We start from the raw sequence: 20,117 nt of genomic DNA, 5'->3' as shown, positions 1-20,117 counted from the left end.
TTATGCTAAAATGCTGTTTAATATTTCTATGGAAACTGTGATAAATTTTTTAGGAGTCTTTGATGAACAGAAAGTTCAAAATGACATTTTTTTTAGCAGCATTATGAATTGAAAAATAATTGCATTCACTTTTGATTCATTTAATGTGTCCAAACTCAAAAGTGCCAAAAGTTCTTTAGTAAGAACATCCATAAATCAAACTTCTATAAACTTTTCTACTCAAACTTTTATAAAAGCAAATAAAAGTTATATATTACATAAAATAGAATTTATCTACAAAACAAAGTTTTATTGGAGTTCTTATGTCAAGTAGTTGAAGTTGAATTAACTGCATATTTTTCTGGGGAATATCAATCCAAATAGTAACTGGCCATGCACTTCTACACATTAATTTCATCAGCTCACACAATGAAGCAAAACAGTGGTTGAGACACATTTGCTTGGGGCTTTTGGACGTTCAAACCTCACAATGTCAATGTGCGCTTGTATTATTTCACAGCATGAAAACTGTCATGAACATACCCACAACACAGAATTTAATAAAGTCTCTGAAATCCAGACAAGCTTGAGATATATGCCCCATACTGACACCTAAAATATGTCTAGAAAAAAAGTTTTCAAAACAAACACTGCGATTATGTATGTCCTAAAATGTGTGTATTTATGTACAGGGGAAATAATCATTCTTTCACTGCTTTCTTTTACGCAAGACAAATTTCAGGCTAAATTGAATTTATGGGTCTGCAGAGAGAATCCTGCTAATCGTGTAAAGCCCGCCATTAAAATGAGGATCGGCTGCCAATGGAGCGAAGTGCAAAGCATTCTGGGATACCTTACAAACATAGCTATGCATTCTGTGATGCCATACAAACACAGCAATATGCCAGAGTTTAATCCACATGAATGGGAAGAATTTCTTTCTCACTTCTCATGTCTTTCATTGTCTCGCTGCTTTTGCATATCTCTGGCATTCTTTTCTAATTTTTCTAGAACACAACATTCTCTTGATAGCACAAAAATGCATGTATGTATGCCTGTATGTGCCAAGCACAGAACATTATTTTCCAAATAATTCTAATGCATCTGGTTTTACAGCTGACATCAACATCTATCAAACCATCCCCAAATGTTAACCAGAGAATTTATAGTTTCTGAGATACACACAGACATTTATCATAAAAAATCAAAGAGAAGAGTGAGACTCCAAACACAATGAATATACTGTACGTTGCATTTTTAAACCAACTGCTATAAACCAACCATAACAGCTCCCAAGTCTCCACTACCCTTTGGTTTTATTTGTAAAATCAGTTTAGCCCGCTAATCACATTAATTGCCATAAACTTGTTTAGCTTTGCCCTCTGAAGGCCTGTTTGAGGGTAAACAGAGTGATAACCATCGAAAGTGGATGATGGTTAGTCATTTGATGCCATCTTTCCGAAGCGGGCCTCTAGATCTGCTGTATACACACAGAGTGACAGTTCGGCTGATATTTTTGTCAGGGGCGCACAGCCAATCATGGATGATTGTGGGCCACGCAGACTGGTGAAGGCACCTCGACCCTAACCTGATGACTATATGGGAAATGAAGCATGATTGAGGCCAAAAATGTCCAACGAGGCATCAGGCAGCTAAAAGCTCTTAGTATACACAAGAACTCTGAAGGAAAAATAGTTCATTAATGCCTATAGAACACAATCCAGCCATTATGGCACATTTTCAAGTAAAAATAAAGCTACGTCTTATCGCTTGATGACGTCACCCTGAGCTCTGATAGAGAAAAAAGGATTGAGAGGAAGAGAAAATATGCTTATTATGGGAATTGCATTCGGGCCACATCCTTTCCCAAGGAGTCAAAGGTCTACTGCTGTTCCCTTTAACATTCAGAGGTGCTCCGAAACAAAAAAACATATTTCCCCATTACACTGTAACCACCAATCTCACCTTCCCTCAGGCATGCATTTTTTCTGGCAGTCAAATCTTTGAGCAACTAACAAGCATTAAATACATTATTACTCGTAATTAGTGGGCAGTAAGGCAAATTTTAATAAGCACCATAACATTTCTAACACCCTGACACGTTTTCTGTAATTTCTTTGTGACATCCAAATTGCCTCAGCAGTCAGCGCTCTCAGATATGCAGTACGGGGTCTGTCTGCAGGTTATGCCGATGTTCTGCGATCAGAACTTGTACAAAATCATTCTGGTTCCTGTTGGAGAATGAGAGGTGTTACGAGGTTTACCGCTGAGCGCCTGGAGTGACGGTGACCTGTAAAAGAGAAACCGCCGACACGTCTTTCAGCACGGAGAACAGCGGAGCTCAGATGGAGTGGCTAAAAACTACAGGCGAAAGCGAACATGTGCCTTTAATCTGCCTGTTTCCAAATGCCCCCTGGCAACCACAGCAAAGAGCAGAAAAACGCAAATGGATGAAATTATATCCATATGATTCAATGAGACAGCTAAGGGGAGACAGCTTTCTCATGCACTTCATCAGCGTACAAAATTAAACACAGCTTAGCTAAAACATTCGCATTACATAGTTTACACATATCATTTCCACATCCAAACGCCACTCGTTTTAGCAGTCAACTTCATCTGTTACTAATAGGAGGCCTAATATGAATCAAAGATCTGGTTAATTTTACTCTCTCGCTTTATTTATTTATTTATTTTTTAGAAAAACGTCGGAATGAAGCTGATGTGAATGCACATTCAATTATTCTCACGGATCTTTCATTTTTCTTTGTTGCTCTTTCGTCCATTACTTTCGAATTTCAAAACATTTGATTTATACCTGATGGGATGTCTACACAAATCCTCAGCTGACAAATGTTGTCCAGATGGGATCGAAGGCTTGGCCAATAAACCAGTGGAGGAAGTAGTCATGTAAATGACTGGCAAAATTGCTCCGAACAGCCTTTTTTGTTCTCATGCAACACTGGTTTAACCAGATTGAAACCCATGTAGACTGTAGATGGGACCTTCACAGGAAGCAACCTATGATGACTAAATTGGGCCTCTTGCATAGTCATTATGCACCCCCCACCCCACTCTGAGCAACGTTTTTGAGGGAAATTGAATTGAAGGTGTATTATGGATTCTGACCCCGTCTCTATGGAAGTCGGGCATTAGCAGTTTATGCTACATGTGGGAATCCTGAACAAGAACAAGCAGGAAACATATGGGTCTTCATGGGAGCACTTAACCCAGTGTCGTTCTGGGGCGCACCGTCAAAGTGTTACCAGCCAGGAGACATACTGTCCACCAAAACTAGCTCTTCTTTTGACCCAGGAATAGTTTCAGATTAAGACAGGTGAAGGTCCTCTTCCAGGAAAACTGTTGCTTCTACATGTTCCCTTCCTTTCTAAAAGCCTTTAACCTGTAACTCCAGCATGAACTTTCTCTGCTGCAGTAATCTGAATTTATGATTAGGTGGCATGCTTACTTAAACATCCTGAAAACAGATTAGTGTAGTAAAAGTAATCTATATACCTCTAAGCACCCTTCTGAAATGCATGGCCATGTTTCAGGCTTCATACCAAGACAATCCATTCTGATTTTGAAATAGTTGACATTGTACGGAATGGATTTTTTTTATTTTATGCCAGATTCTATTGAAACAATGTGAAGATGCTGGACCTTCTCTATGAGTGAACCTCATTTCAAACAAAACAGTTGAGCTAAAATGTCCCCCTCAGAACTGAGGCAGAACGTCACCTGTGACATGTTGCTGGTATATTAATTCAGTTTTAAATAATCACTGTAATTCATGAAATTACCATTTAAAAATTCAATGAATCAGATACAGGTCATCGTTCTGTTCATCAAAGAATCAAGAAAAAAAAACACTTTACATTAAGCAGCACCTGTGAGTTTCAACGGTGATAATAAGAAAGGTAAATCGATATATTAGAAACATTCTGAAAGATCGTGTGACACGGATAGCTGGAGTAAAGGATGCTGAAAAATCTACTTTCTCATCACAGATATAAATTACATTTTTTAAAATAATAATATAAAAAAGCTATTATACATTTAAATAATATTTTACATTGTACTGTTTTCATTGTAATTGTGTAAAAAGCATAAGTATCTTCTTTTGAAAACATTACAATTATTACTCACCCTAACATTTTGAACAATAGCTATATCTAATTGGATTCTGTTATTCAATTCGAATTGAACTAAATAGCCAAAATGCATAAATGTACACAGCATATTTGCTTTAGTGAAAATTATAATTTACAAAAACAGGCACACATTTTTACAATACATATTCATCAAATTCGGGGTAAGTTTGTCCTATTATAGTTGCAAGATGGGATCTTTTCAAATTTGTGCTATAAAAACTAAATTAGCAAAGGCTTCCATCTATTTCTCTTAATAATATATGCACATGCTATAGTCATAAATAGTATATACCACTGATCTATATCATAGACTTTAACTTAGTGTAAAATGTATTTAATCTGTGTATTTATTTTGTTAAAGCGAACACAGAGAAGCCAAACAGTGTTTTCGGTTTCTCTGTCCATACTGAGGAAGCTCTCGAAGCGCTGATAGACACCAAGCACAATCTATCACTCCATTAACCGGCCTCTCACTCTCTCTGTTCTAAGTATCTCTAATGGCTAATTAAAGAGTATCACAGTCACCCTTATGCCTTTACAATACCACGAGCCATCAATTATCTCACCGTTTCGTGCAACATGAACCAGGACACCGATATCAACATGATATATGCAGTCGGTTCATGCCTGCAGAAGGGCAAATCCAGCGTTTGACGCAGAGCGATCTCAGCGTCCATTAACGGCCATCAGTCCCCATCTACTCTCTGACACCTGCTAGTGTTCAGTTCCCAGCAGCGGTGGCACAACAAAGGGGGACCAAGACAGATACTTAGACTTTAATTGCTCAGAGACTTCCTCCTTAACTGGTCAGCGCGAGAAACCTGTCGCTTTTAATATAATGGAGTGTGAGTTTTCTTTTACATTCGATTTATGGATTGGAATTATGCTTGCAGAACTTTCTAAGTGACACAAATTCACACATGAGCTCTTTATATATATAAAAAAAAAAAAAAACTGTCTGTCAGGGTCATGCCATACTTCATCAGGTTCTGACATCATCTGAATTCTAGGCTAGATACCAAAAAAGCCCAAATTTCACAGCATGCCTCATTATATGACTATAGGACTATAAACTTTTCTGACCAACTGTCTTTCTCTTGCCTTTTCTTTCCACCCTCCACCCTGTTGGCATAACATAGAGTTGACACAGCTGGCTCTGTCTCATTCCCCTCTGTCTAAGCTACTCTATATCTCAACCTGACAACAAGAAAACATCCCAGAGTGGCTTGCACCTGCCAAATGAAACGCCTCTGTGTCAAAGGCTTCGTCAGATTCATGAACCAAACAAAACTATTCAACTAGACAGTAGGTGCACACGGCATGATAAGTGTTAAAAGTGTTTGGTTGATGCTGTAGAAGAGTCGAGTGACATCTAGCACAGTTGGATTGAGAAACAGAGCAATTACACTATCCAGAAATGTGATGAAATTCAACTACAGTAGAGAGAGCTTGCGTTGTTGCCTTTTGGGAGACTGACTGTTGCGTTTTCCCCTTCGAGGACTCTCTTGTTTTGTTATTTTCTGCTCAAAGGTGCAGCGAAAGGGCAATTTATCAGGTGTTATTTCAGCACGGAACACATTATTGATATTGATACGTCACTCCACATTAAATCTCATTGAATCACAGTGGAATATGAGACAGAGATTTTGCACTGAAAATAAATAATGAGTAATACGTACAAAGGCTAAGTCATTATGAAATGAAAATTTAACAGTGCAACAAAGGGGAAAAGAGGTTAAGAATATAAACTATTCTGAAATCACTAAAATAAAATATATATCCAATTGTCATTCAAACAACTCAAAATCAATAACTCAAATCAGGGGCAGTAATAAATTAATATTTATTAATCATACAGACCAAGTTATTATAAAAAAGAAAAAAGAAAAAAAAAAGATTAATTATTACAAACTTGTGAAAATAAAATATCTAAAATTCTATTTTACTTAAAATACCTCGCACAAAACCAAAAACTAGAAAAATTGAAATAGACCCGAATAACAAAGCCTCACTGTTCTGTGATATTCCACAGTAAACGTTTTCATATTTATGGAGTATTTGACTTGAAATTTCTCATTACACACTTGTTTACCTTAGCAGTAATATGAGTCTGGGGCTGGCACTCAATCCCCTCTTGGTATTTCCAAGTGAGACGGTATTACAGAGCAGTGTTTTTTCAATGTTAATATCCATTTTCCATCTTTGCATCAAATTGTGCATGCCCTAATCTAATTCTTGGTTTTTCTATGCTGAAATATGAATTTGGCTCATCCGTGTCACTTGTTCTGGTTGTATTTAAGCTTTGAAGAGGTTAATATCCAGTCTTCAGGGAGCCATAGAACGTGCTATTTTCGTAATTTTTCACTACTGTGGAAACATTATACATTATACAGAGATTTGGAGCATTTCTTTATGGTCACATTCAAGTCCATTAAGAAACTGAATCCTTTCTAGCTTCACAATACTGTCATTTTAAATTTCTAATTTAAGGGGTGAACAGATGAGACATGAGAATTGAGGTCCGATAGAATTTATCAGAAGGTAACATGATACCTTTAGTGAAGGAATGAAATCATTGTTTAAAAAAAAAAGTATTTGGCTGTTTTTCACTAAAATGAACAAAACAAGAGTTATATGTCTGTGCTATTGATCTTTGGGAATCCACATCAGTGATCTGCAGATAATAACAAGCAACATGTTATCTCGATGAAACTCTCAAGCACAAAGGAAGAAGGCACTTTCATATGGAAAGATTTCTGTCGGAGCAACGATTTTATATATATATATATTAGTGCTGTCAATCGATTAAAAAAAATAACTAATTAATCGCATATTTTTTTTAAATTAATCGCGATTAATCGCGATTAATCGCAATTAAAAGACTGAAACTTTTTGGATATGTAAATGTAAAATGTATATAATTAATGTAAACTCAAGACAAAGAAACTATTTAAATTCAAAATATGATTGTTTATTGGAATTTTTGTTTAACTTGTAACACAGATTTTCTCATGTAAACAACATACCTGCAATAAACCATCAATATCCTCCAAATTAACTGTTGGCTTGAAAGCCATATTTATTACAGAAATAAAAGCACAGGCATGTAAGTACCATTTGAATTTCAAAACAATCAATGCCAATAAAAAACAAAAATGATTTCTGTTATGTTGAATTCTAAGTGGACTGCAAAAAAATTCCAAAGTATAGTCATTGCCAGTGCTTTAAGTGGGCTGGTATGCACTCAGTACCGCCACTTCCAAATATAGCTCTTGAGCGTACCGTCACCTCTCCGTGCGCCCAGAACGTGCTTGTAGCGTACCGGTACGCTCATTTGGACATCTGTTTTAATAGAGGTTTTAATCTTTTACCTGCACTGCCGATTTTCAGAGCGCCCTTCACAATGCAAGCTTCCTAATTCATCCCACCCAGAGCAGAAACTACATTACCCATTCACCCTTAAGTTACACAAGTGAATAGCGCATGTGTCGCTTTTCCTACTGTTAAGTGTCAACAACTCAACGTGGCCGGAGAAGGTGTGTGAAACTCGTTGTGAGTTATACTAAAGCAAAATCTTGAGTATTTATTGTCTGATAAACATTAAAAACTGTCTGCGGAGGTTGAGTCGTCCTGCAGCCCCCGCTGGCTGTTCATTGGCTGCAGCATCTTTTTTCTAAGTTCTAAAAAAAATCCCGTAGACGGCAAGGCACAAATTTAGATATTCATTTATCTAATTAATCTATAGCCTATGCACAAAGACAATATGATCGTTTTGTCCCCTTTTTGTTTTAAAGCTTGATGAAGAGAGAGAGCGCAAGTTGCTGCAGCTGCAAGTGATGCACGCGTACAGGAGTGATTGACAGTTCGCGGCACTGTGTACAAAAAATACTCCGCTACACAATTATTTCCTTATTTTCGTTTAAGCTTATTAACGTTAGCGTTACAGAAAGGTCTGATTTACGCACTGTTACAGTCATTGTTTTTTTTTTTTTTTTTTTTTTTTTAAGCAATGACATTTGAGTTCATGATTTTAATGTTGCTGTTTCTTGTGGCAGATTGAAGAGTAATCCGGCAGAGTTTTATACTGAAACTTTCCGTCTAAAAGTCCTTCCTTGGTCTTATCCATATTTCTTTGCACGTTGAACACACATAGGCCACAACTGGAAATAAAAAAAACTGCAACCGCGTTAATTGCGTTATTTTTTTTTAACGCGTTAAATATTTCAAATTAATCGAATGCGTTAACGCGCTAATTTTGACAGCACTAATATATATATATATATATATATATATATATATATATATATATATATATATATATATATATATATATATATATATATATATTTATATAATTTCGAGTTTAATCTTCTAAAATGTAATGTATTTATTTGATGTTAAAGCTGAATATTCAGCAGTCATTACTCCAGTCTTCAGTGTCGCAAAATCATTCTAATATGCTGATTAGATGCTCAAGAAACATTTATTCCCTTGTTTTTATAGTTTTTAATGCTGAAAGCAGTAGTATTACTGCATAAATTATTATTATTATTATTTTTTTGGTTATTATAAATGTCTTTACTTTCATTTTTGAGCATGCCTGTGTCTGAGCCATACTTCCATACCAAAAGCTGACATAAATCTAGGGACAAGTGCTTTGAGGGAGCGTGGACAGCTCTTCTGGCGGGGAATAAATCGTTTCATGGGGAGAGCTCTACTGGCCAGTTGAATCCAGCTGTGAGTCAGCAGTAAGTGCACCACGTCCTGCCAGATCTCTATATTACACCCCACTTGAGAAACAGTGTCTTTCCAGAGCTCCACATTTTTACTGCACCCCCAAATCCACACACATAACCGAGGCTGTGGTTAAAGGTTTACGGGAACAGGTTTTTGGTGAAGATGTTGCTCAAGTTACATCAATCTGTGACAGCAGATGACAAATGAGACAGAACGCTATCACAGCCCATAAGTTTGTAAGAGAGAAGCTGTCACAAGCCTCCCACACTTAGTTTTGGGCTCTGTACAGACCACAGATGAGACGTGGTTTTGGGCTAAAGGGGCACCATGAAGTCTCCAGTTATGTGGCTGTGTATTAACTGGGTTGGTTTGGTTTTAAGAGATCCTTGGGATCCTAACCTGGCTCTCTGTGCTGCTAAGTCCCATGGCTCATCTGTCTCTCAACAAACCCATTCTGCAAACACTAGGATATTCAGTCTTAACTCAAAACTGTCCATGCTCTGTTTACATGCTGAGGTTTATGGTGAATGTTTGTGGAAAGGCTTGGTGCGTTGTAAATAGCGCCTTGACTACTGTTATTTATTCTAAGGAGAGTTTGGCAGATGGCACTTGGCATAAGCTCCGTGTCAACATGCTCTCTATAGTGACAATGAAGAAGATACTCTAAATTAAACTCATTTATGACTAGTCCTGTGTACATTAAGGCCATAAAGGGCCCACACTGAGACATTAAATCACAGCTATACAAATTTATTACCATATTTCTAATATGTAAATAGTGAAATAAAAGTGCTATAAAAACACTTTTAGCACTAAAAAATTCATAGTAAATTAATAAAACACATTTATTACCATACATGTGACCAAAATGTCCTTTTGAAAGGGATTTTCTGGATTCTAAGTTAAGCTCAGTTAGCAGCACTTGGGTGCTTTTAAATTTGGGCCTCGATTTTTTTAAAACTAGGCTCATTTACTTACATTGTATGTGCCTAAACTTTTTCTTTTTTGTTAATTTCTTTTTTCTTTTTCTTAAGGAAATTATACGTAGAAATGATTTGCTGTAACAAACATTATGCCACAAATGCTGAGTGAGCTTAAATTGTAAAATGGGAACCCATCAGTCAATGCATATCAATTTTAAAGAAAAATGTATGACCGAGGAGCATAAATCATTTGGCTAGCACTACTGAATGCCAAATATCTGAATTTAACTAGCAACACTTCACTTTACAACAGCTTAACATTTTCTTGGCACACTCTGCACCAGATTTTTTTAACGCCATCTGGCTGGATCATGTTAAACCAACTGATTTCCCACATGTTTGTGCTGCAGTGCTTATAAACAATTACAGAAAATACACAAAGAGGTTATAAGGGAATAATAAAAAAAAAATAGTGAAATCGAATAATAAAAGCAATATGGCACTACTATAAATTTATACTACTATACTGGAAAAAAGGACAATAGTACTAAATAACTTGAGTGTTTCCACAACTTTGTGCAGTAAATAAAACCAAAAAGTGCAATACATTTTCTTATGTATCTTATAAGCTAGAATCAGAGAATAATAAATTAAAGATCAGTCAACAATCCACCTTTTTATCTAGATACTAACAGGAGCAATTCTCACTCAGTCATTATTTGTGCATATATTATGTTAATGGAGAATGTTTCAAATTACCTTTCACAAATCTGCTGGAAAGTCCATTATAAGATGCCCAAGAAAGACAAACTTCTTTTTTCATAGTTAGGATGATGGGACTAAATTAAGCCCATTCACCCATGTCGAAAGCCATGCTTGTATGTAGTATAAGTACTGCATCAAGCAGGGTCTAATGCTCAGAAAGCCTAAGGAAGTTTTGACCATTAGCTGTATTTAGTCCCCTCTGTGTATTAGCAGATGATATGCCCCACTTACAGGGTCAATCTGATTAAGCACTTGGGTTCGGGACAGATGACACAATGTGGCCATCAGCCTCTTCTCACATTTCAGGTATACAATTAAATGTCAGGAAATTACTTGCTCAAAATATAGCATTTCAGACAAATCTAATTAGCACAAAACATGTATGGATATATCATCCTGGTAATGCACAGTTAAAGCCCTACAGCCATCAGGTGAATTGGAAGAAGTGAATGCATCCCATAAAAATAAAGTGTTTAGCAGGAAAAAAAAGAGCTACCAGATATTTGACAATGATTATAGGTTAAGTAGCTATTAAGAATGCTTAAGTGGCAGAATGTCAGACAGGAATAGAGAGAGGAGGAGGAGTGACTGGATTGCATTACTATACAGAATGACTGGAAACCTTTTATGGCTCGACAAGAACTTGGCCTGGTGTATTTGACAAGGAAAACAAGCACGATCCATCAATTCCCAGGCCTTTCATTCCATTGCCAAAACACTAGTCTCCTAACAAACCTCAGACATTTCATGCCAGCAGTTTCATCATGCTAATATATGTATCACATATGGTCTCCGTTGCTAGCTATTAGCATGACGGAGAGACAAACGAGTTGCAGATTGGATCTGACAGGAAGCAAAAAAAAAAGAACATTTGTTGATCGTGAAATTAAAGATATAATTCAACCTAAACTTTGATTCAATGAAACATTGAGAGTTGAAGGTTGCAAATTATGAGCCGTAATTGTAAAAACTATTTTGAACATTTGCATTCATCAGCAGTACCGTCTGGAAACTTGGATTCAAGTGAGATTTACGACATTCCCGAAAACTCATATGAAAAATGATCATGCTGGAATCATTCACTCCACCTTCTCATTAAATATCCCAAACAGAACAATCTCCCCGAGCCACTGTTTAAACCCAATTCACCCTGAAGGCAAAGCTTTGGCAAATGGAGTGGAAACAGAGAGTAAACGGTCCTTGAGTCCTACTGCTTCAGTGCAGGTAACTGTCGCTACCTGCTAGCATAATGGGGCTTAGAGAGCTGGCAGTTGCTAAGTGAAGTCGACAGGGCAGTAATGTCAGCAGCTCGTTCTAGTACATCCACATTAGTATCAATGCCACTTTCTGCCTTTACTGGGGCAGAACTCAGATGGCTCGGGTTTCGGCGCTGCATTCAAAGTAAAAAGTCAGCTCATGCACACGCCATGCGTTTTAATTAGCTAATGGCACTAGCCGTTTCATCTCCAGCATCTGTGTTGATTATTTACAAAAGCCTCCATTTACTCCAAAACAGGCCATTTTGTCAAAGGAGTTCTGAATGCCTGTCCAAAAATCTGCCTAATAAACCTTTATTTGCCGGTTTCACACTAGCAAAAAGGAAAAAGGAAATTCCCCGATCTCTGTTTTTTTCCAGCAGGTTGTGTAAGCTAATTGTTCTTCAAGTAAAGCTCTGTATGCTCAAACTTTAAAACGAATGCGTCCTAAGGGATTGCTCCGCATTTAAGTATGATAAAAAAATGGTGTGGTTTAGGAAGTAAATCCTAATATCTGTTAATAGTACAACATGTAATTTAAAAATTAAAATTAAAAGTTGTGTGGCAAATGTTTAATGACCATTTATCTGGTGATGGTGACGACGACAAAGATGAGAAATGCAAGCAAATGGGTGTGTACTGCTCAGAAACATTTACTGCTCCATTAAAAATCAAGTCACATATTCAAACTGCACTCTCTACAAATGCAATCTTGTAAACGGAATATTTCATAAATGAGAAATGTTAAAAAGTGGTATAAATTTATTAACAATAATAAATGAAAATATAAAAAATATGGCATGACATGTTGAAAAGGCTTCCAATACCTGATGAAATAAAACCATAGGTGAGGAAAATTGTTTATTTAATATTTTACGATTTACACAGACATTTTTGCATCAGACATATGTCTGAATGAATGTCAGCACAGTTGACTCAGGAAAAGCCAAAGTAGTAAAAATCTAAAAGGTCAGAGGAATTAATACAGAGCGTTATTAGGACTATGAGAACTCAGTGACCGTTTAGTACAGTAGTAAGCACACACTAACCACATAAAATACAGAACAGCACAGCCCATATTCTTAACCTGTCACAGCAGGCACCAAATCGACTGCTAGCACGCTAAACCAAAGCCAAGATATTAACGAAATAAGATTAAACCAATACATTCCAGAGGAAATTCAATAAAGAAACAAATCAGTAATGCTCATCAAACATGATCAGCTGGATAAGTAACAGGAGTATTATCAACAGATACGCTTTGATGAATATTTACATGAATTTCATGAGTTCTTGGGATAGGTGATCTGAAATACAAATCCAGAGTTGAAACCAGTACAGCATTGACGTACAAGAGCCCTGGGACAGTGTCGGGGCAGCAGTCGCTGGATAAATTTTTAATATTAATGCAGACAAGAAGGGCAAAAAAGCAATAAACTTAACCAACACTTGAATTAGGCATGAAACACAACAGGATATTGCAGTGAGATTATGTTGTTTCCCTTTAGATGCCTTCTCCCTCTGCTGTCCGACTACCACAAAACAGCCTGCGGCACTTTTTAATTGGAGAGGGTGAACCGAAAAGAGGCTCTCAAACTCCGCAAAGCAGTTTTAAGAGGCCTGCCCAGCTCAGTGATTGCAGATGTAGCTGTGTTTTTACGTGCCGGGGCATAAAACCATGTCTAGGTATGGACGGTGACAAAGCAGAGAGTCAGTACCCCAACCTACGTTTATGATAATGACTTTTTCCTGCCAAGGCACTGCATGATACAAATGAAATGCAGCACAGCTGGGAGAGAACACAAAGCAAGGGAGTGAGAGACAGAGAGTGGAATGAGAGAGTGTTATGTTTGGATGCAGGGGAATTGTGCCTCGTGCACTCTTTGAGGAATCTGCAGTTGGAAAGATAATAAAGGGATTAGCTGGGTTTTCTGAAGCATTTGCTTCTAAATCAAAACGTCTCATCGGTTTCCTCTGCACAAATAGCTTGAATACCACAATGTCTTTGTATATTGTGCAAAGGCCACATGCAACATGTTTCAGAAAAAAGCTCCTTCTTGCGGAGGTCACAGGAAGGCACTGATTCGGAGGAAAAAAATGAAAACACATCAGAACCTGAGCATACCGTACATTCTTTTTATTTCCTAAAAAAAATTATTTAAATGACAGTAATTAATATTTGAAGGCACTAGGGCTGTTACTTTTGTGAAAAAATCTTTTTTCGATTTTTAAGACATAAGTGTTCACTGAATCGATTGTAAAATCGATTTTCCATGTCTAAAAAAAATAGACGTTTCCTTTTTCAACGTGAAATAACGGACGAACGTAAAGAGAGTGCTGGAAACGCACAAGTCAGCAATATTTCTTATTTATTGGCCTGAAGTTTCGTGCAGAATAACAAACAGCAACAGGAGTGCAACATTCTCGAAAAAAAAAAAAAAAAAAAAAAAATATATATATATATATATATATATATATATATATATATATATATATATATATATATATGCAGAGGTGATGGCTGCCATAACAAAAGAAAAACATCACTGCAGGCTTCAACCCGGCTGCATTTATGATTTAGGCAATTCAAAAATCCCCAAGATTATTTTAAATAATGATTCAATCCATTTCAAACAACTGTTCAAAAAGAAGATGCGCTCCGACCGTGCTGATGTCCCAGGGACACTCAGGTACAGCTGCGCAAGGTGGGGGTATTACTGCCAATTTTCCACCACAAAAGCTGGTCGCTGTCAGCTTGGAATTGTCCTTTTCATAACTCAGAATCTACTGTAACTAGATGCGCGAATGAGGCGTCTACCGCACCGCGAGACCTCCAGACGCGCGTAAACGCATCTTTAAATTGACTTAACATTGAAATCATTCGCGCCAGATGCTATATTCGCGTTTGGTGTGAACGCAGAGAGGTCACTTTCGACGTCACTGGGTCTTATAGGCGTGTAAATTGCTGGTATTTTCTGTCTAGCTTTTGCAAGGCTTTCTGCACTACTGCATACTGCACTTTCAGAATTCTTTATTTTCTTTTTCTGCTTGTTTGTGAGTTTTGTTACATCTATATTTTTTATTGTTTAATTATTTTAAAATAAATAGTGTACATATTTGGTTAAAATCGATTCCCTATTTTAATTTTCAAAACTTTTTTGGGTTGGTCCGATCGATTGTGCAATCGATTTTCAAACTAAAATTGACAGCCCTAGAAGGCACTAAGTTGCAATTACTGAAACACAAAACACAAAAAATTATAATGTTAATGCAATTCTAGCCCAGGCCAATGGACTGCCTGAAAACAGAGACCGAACAGGAACATAGTTGACTCAGTGAGAGGCACTCACTACATCCAGAGACAATGTTCAGCTATTTACAACAATACATGGGTTTGTTCCGGTCTTAGCATCTGCTTAGCATCGTCACGAATAAAAATGAGTGTTTGTTTGTTCTGACAGGTTGTGACACCAGGGCTCTTGCAACATAGCTACTCTGGGCAGAGTTTTGAGAGTAAGAACAGAACTGTTGTACAAGTACAAGCAAGTGAGAAAAAGAGAGATTATGCTATTTAAAAACAAACGAAAAAACGATAATATTCAAATGCTTATATACAACAACAAAAATAATGAGTCACGAGAATTATTTCTAGAACAACTAAGTTTATGCTGCAGAGTGCGCAGCAATGCTGGAAATGAATGGATTTGAAGGAATTTACATGATCTAATTACATCTGTCAGTCCAGCTGCTGTCAGATCAGAGTAAACCAACATTTTCTCGAGAATAAACATAACTTGTCATTAATAACCTCAACCGAATTAATGCTACCCTTGTAACATACTCCCCATATTAGTGTGCAGCTGTCTCCTATTGACACGACTAAACAGATAATTTGGATACAAAAAGGTATCCCGAGATTTAGAGGAATAGGCTGACTTCAAAACAAGCTATTAAAGCATCTGTAAAATAAAAGGATTTTTGGACAGAATATTGTATGTGAAATTGAATATATTGGACAAGAAATACAACATTCTCGTGTTGAGCAATATTGGGGAATTTTGCTGATCATCTCCTCTGCGGCTCCATTCTTACAGACTACAACACTTTTTTCAAGTGTTTGCTTTGGATAAAGAGCCAATTCGCTTGATACTTGTGGGATGGCTAAATGTTTAAACCTCCTATTTAAAGGGATCAAGTGCACGAATTGTTTGGTTATGTTAAACAGATGTGTAGAGGGATTTTTTTTAGAACTCAATCATTTCATTTTTTTTTAAAAGGAAAAGACAGAAAGACAGACAGAGCGAAAGAGATCTTAAGAAAATAAACAGAGTTTGACCCTACACAAATTGTGGACTAATTGTGTATTTGGACTTACGCATTGGTGGGGCTGGGGCCATTTTTCCACTTGAGCTGTTAGAAAAGGCACTTTGACATTGATTAGTGTGTTGACTTGTGGAATCTGAGAGTTTTACCTGGATTTCTTGGGTTTCACCAAAACACTATTTGTACAGCTAGACTACAGGTCCAATTAAATACCCAAACCATCAGTGGAAAAGCAAGCAGTACTTTCAGTTTAAATCATAGTTTCTCATGCCATGTGATAGGGTTGTGGGAAAAAAAAATGCTGAGGAAAATAGGCATACATGTAGGTGGTTCCATGAAAGCGGTAAAAAAAAAAAAATGAAGCTTGGGGAGAACATCCAAATATATTCCTTGAATAAAACCGACATACAAGTTAAAAAATAATGGATTTGTAAAAAAAAACTTTTATGGGGCATTTTGAAAGATATTTGGTTTAATAAAGCCTAATGAAAGAGTTATTTTTTCCTCTGTTGATAATACATACTTAAAAATTGATTTTAAAACTGACCTGCTTAATTAAAAATAATTATACCGGCATTTGGTTTCTCACACTTTCCACTCAAATTAAAGTCAACAAGGATTCCAACAAAAACAATTCACTCCGAAATACTGCTTCTGCATTTTCAAGGCCATTTCAGCTGCCAGCTATAATCACCGCTATGAATTTCATTATGGGGAACCGCTGGAAACTGTGCACTTTTGACAGACAGCTAAAAAGGGTAGATACTCACCATGCATTTGTTAGGTTTCTCTCCAGAGTGAACCCTCATGTGGATGAGCAACTTGTAGCGAGCGTTGAAGGGTTTGTAGCGCCGGACACATCCAGCCCAAAAGCAGGTGAAGTCCTCGCCCTTGCGCTGGTCGATGTGGACCTTCTCAATATGCCTAACAAGCTCCTCCTGCTGCTCATATGCCGCGCTGCAATCAATCCATCGGCATACCTGCTTATCGCTAAATACATCCTCCCTATCACCCACCTGCTGTTCGACCAGGCCTGTGGGTTTGGGTTGTGCCAGCAGAGCTGAGGGTGGAGACTGCTGCTGGCTTTGAGGATTCAGTAGAGCTCCTGGTCCGGAGCCCATGTACTGGTGCAGGTGGTAGGGAGGGGGCATGGGTGGCCGTGGGGGGCCTGTTTGGTGATGATGATGGTGGTGGTGCTGGTGGGAATGCCCACCGCAGTGGCTTCCGCGGCTGGTCAGATGGTGATAGTGATGCTGAAAGAGCTCCTCCTCATTTGGAGAGAACTCATCCACCGGTTCCTGTTTCAGTGTTGGCGTACAGCTGTCCAGCACCATGCCAGGCTGTATGAGAAGTCCAAGCCTGTCGCAGCTACCCACGCCGGGCCCCAACTGCATGGAGCCTAAGTCCTCACAATGCTCCACCGACGACACCGTGGAGGAAGAGGATGAAGAGGAGAGAGGTAGGAGGCAGGACGAGGTGGAAGGTGAAGGCAGCTGAGGGCTGGGTGTGGGGAGAGGCTTGTGGGAGAACGTGGTGGAGGCAGGCGACGACGAATTGGTGCACAGGCCGATAACGCAGGACATCTGGGAGGAGCAGATGTTTGTGGCAATATCGATTCCCTCTGAGACTGACTGGGAGGCCACCGAGAGACAGCGTCTCTTCAGTCCGCTCGCATTCGGCCTTGCTGAGTGACGTGAGCTCGGGGACAAAGCCAGCGGGGAGGAGCCATCTTCATTATTAAATGGATATACAGTCACCGCCATTGCCGACAACGACAGAACTGTTGCTAAGTTACCTTCGCCACCGCCACTGCTGTCGCCACCACCACTGCTTGGACGGTCCAGTTCCCTGCGACCTGCACCCATCCCTCCTGAAAAGTCACCCAGGACTGAACCCAGCTTGTAGCCCTCCTGTTTGATGGGGTAAGACAGCAACGCATGACACCCATTGATGCCACCGGACAGAGACGACGAGCTGACATCCGTCTGAAAGCCAGCAGACCTGTGGGAGAATGAAACACACCCAGAGGAATATGAGGAGCATTTGGGCAGAATGGAGCAGAAAGAATATCTACGCTATTAGCAGCCTGGCCTGTTGAAAGATAAAGGCCAGGGCTTCTCAAAGTGCTGCCAATTCTGCACTGTCAGACACAACTGGAACAAACAAGCTCTGTGTTCTAGTTCTGGCAAACCTGTACTCTCAAACGTCTCTCTTAACACTGACAATGTTTGACCAGAAGCGGGCACGATTGGAAATTCATTTTTGCAAACCCTTACAGAATCTTATTTGGTTCTAATGTTTGGTTTGTGCTAATCCGAAGCTACTTGTTAAGTTCCACTCTCTCTCTCTCAGGAAACAGCCATTGGATGGGTTTCCACTATGGTCTATTTTAAACGCTGGTTATATCCACCACAAACGCTCCCAAGCAATTCAATGAATAAATGATGCAGGAAATTTGGCCTGAACTATAGTTATGAATGGGTATTTAAAAATAAGAAGAGAGAGAGATGAATACAGGCAGGCTGTCATACTCGACGTATGACAGGCTTTGATGACACAATAGGAGTTAACCGAAGCCTACATGTGAGCTAAATAGAAGTCACCTGGTGGTTGGTGAAATAATGGTGGGCCTCTAAACGCTCTGTTTACAATACTCCCCATTATAGTAGGAATATTTCCCCCCCTTGAATGGGATCATATTTCCCAGTGCGTCGCTGTGATCTTCCACATAATAATTCCTGTCAGTTTGCTCATTATGGATTTGAGCGCAAAGCTCCGGAATGATGTGAAAAGGGCCCTCTCTCCCAGCAGTCTATGAATGATTTTGTCTCAGTCCCCTTTTCACTTGGTGCGGGAAACCACTAATGCTAGTGCACTGGCTGAGCTGAAGCCTCAAGTTTGTCATGAGTCGCTCCATTCAGGCTCACCACTTCCTGTTTGGCTGAAGAAGTGACATTCAGCGACAGTATTAGGAGAGTTGGATGGCATGTTTGAGTGAAAGCACTTTGGATAGCATCCCTTGCTGAAACGATGGGTTTCAACTGTACTGTGGCTACACAGAAGCCAAAAGAAACCGACGGTAGTGTCTCTTCCTAGCTGTTTAAGAAACAAACACAGCCAAGAAGCGCCATCAGTACTGCAGTGTTTGACTAGCTTGGTTGACTTGTTCTGCACTACATTGAGCTATAAAACAACCAACATTATTTTCTTTGTAGATATGTGTTTAAATTCTTTATGTGATTAGCAGGACTAAAATTGCAATCTTAAATGCTTTACATGCATTTTACTAGATCCTAGAATTAAATTTTATATTTTGAACAATATGTTTAATAGGTATCCTTTTCTGTCATACACATGAACTGCTAATCTTGGACATCTCAGAGGACAAAAAGCAAAAATCAAAAGCAAATACTTGTTTGACTTTTCATTAATAATGGTACTAATCTACAATTTAGAAGGTAAGTATCGGAAAGATTCCGTTGCCTTTATTTGATCAAAAATAATTAAATATTTGAAAATGTGAAATACTTAAAAATAACTATTTTCTATTTTAATGTATTTTTAAATGTATTTTATTACAGTAATGGCAAAGCTGAATCTTCAGCAGCCATTAGTCTTCAGTATCACATGATCCTTCTGAAATCATTTTAATATGCTAAAACTATGATATTGGCCCTTTTTTCAGGATCCTTTGATGAAAAAAAAAGTTCAAAAGAACAGCATTTATTTGAAATAGAAATCTGTATCTTTACTGTCACTTTTGATCAATTTAATGCAGACTCACTTAATAAAAGTACTTATTTATTTAAATAAATAAATCTTACTGATCCCAAACTTTTGAACAATAGTGTACGTAAGTAGAAGGAAGTTGCTGGTTGTGATGTCACAAAATAAGAATGCTTCACTCATGCATGTTAATTAGACTATGCACAAGTTATAATAATTATTTAATAATAAATTATAATATATTAATAATATAT

At 38.1% G+C, this 20,117-nt stretch overlaps 1 protein-coding gene across 3 annotated transcripts in view; it reads right to left on the bottom strand.

Annotated features, from left to right (window-relative positions):
* glis1b (GLIS family zinc finger 1b) overlaps window positions 1-20,117 on the bottom strand; it is a 70,260-nt gene that overhangs the window by 25,451 nt on the left and 24,692 nt on the right. For all 3 annotated transcript variants that reach the window (XM_026242965.1, XM_026242964.1, XM_026242966.1), the window contains exon 4: window positions 16,908-18,138. In XM_026242965.1, the coding sequence (XP_026098750.1) occupies window positions 16,908-18,138 (1,231 nt within the window). The remainder of the gene's footprint in view (window positions 1-16,907; window positions 18,139-20,117) is intronic.

This window comes from Carassius auratus, unplaced genomic scaffold (genome assembly GCF_003368295.1).
Source record: "Carassius auratus strain Wakin unplaced genomic scaffold, ASM336829v1 scaf_tig00002576, whole genome shotgun sequence".
Taxonomy (NCBI): Eukaryota; Metazoa; Chordata; class Actinopteri; order Cypriniformes; family Cyprinidae; genus Carassius; species Carassius auratus.
This window is presented reverse-complemented; position numbering and strand designations above follow the sequence as displayed.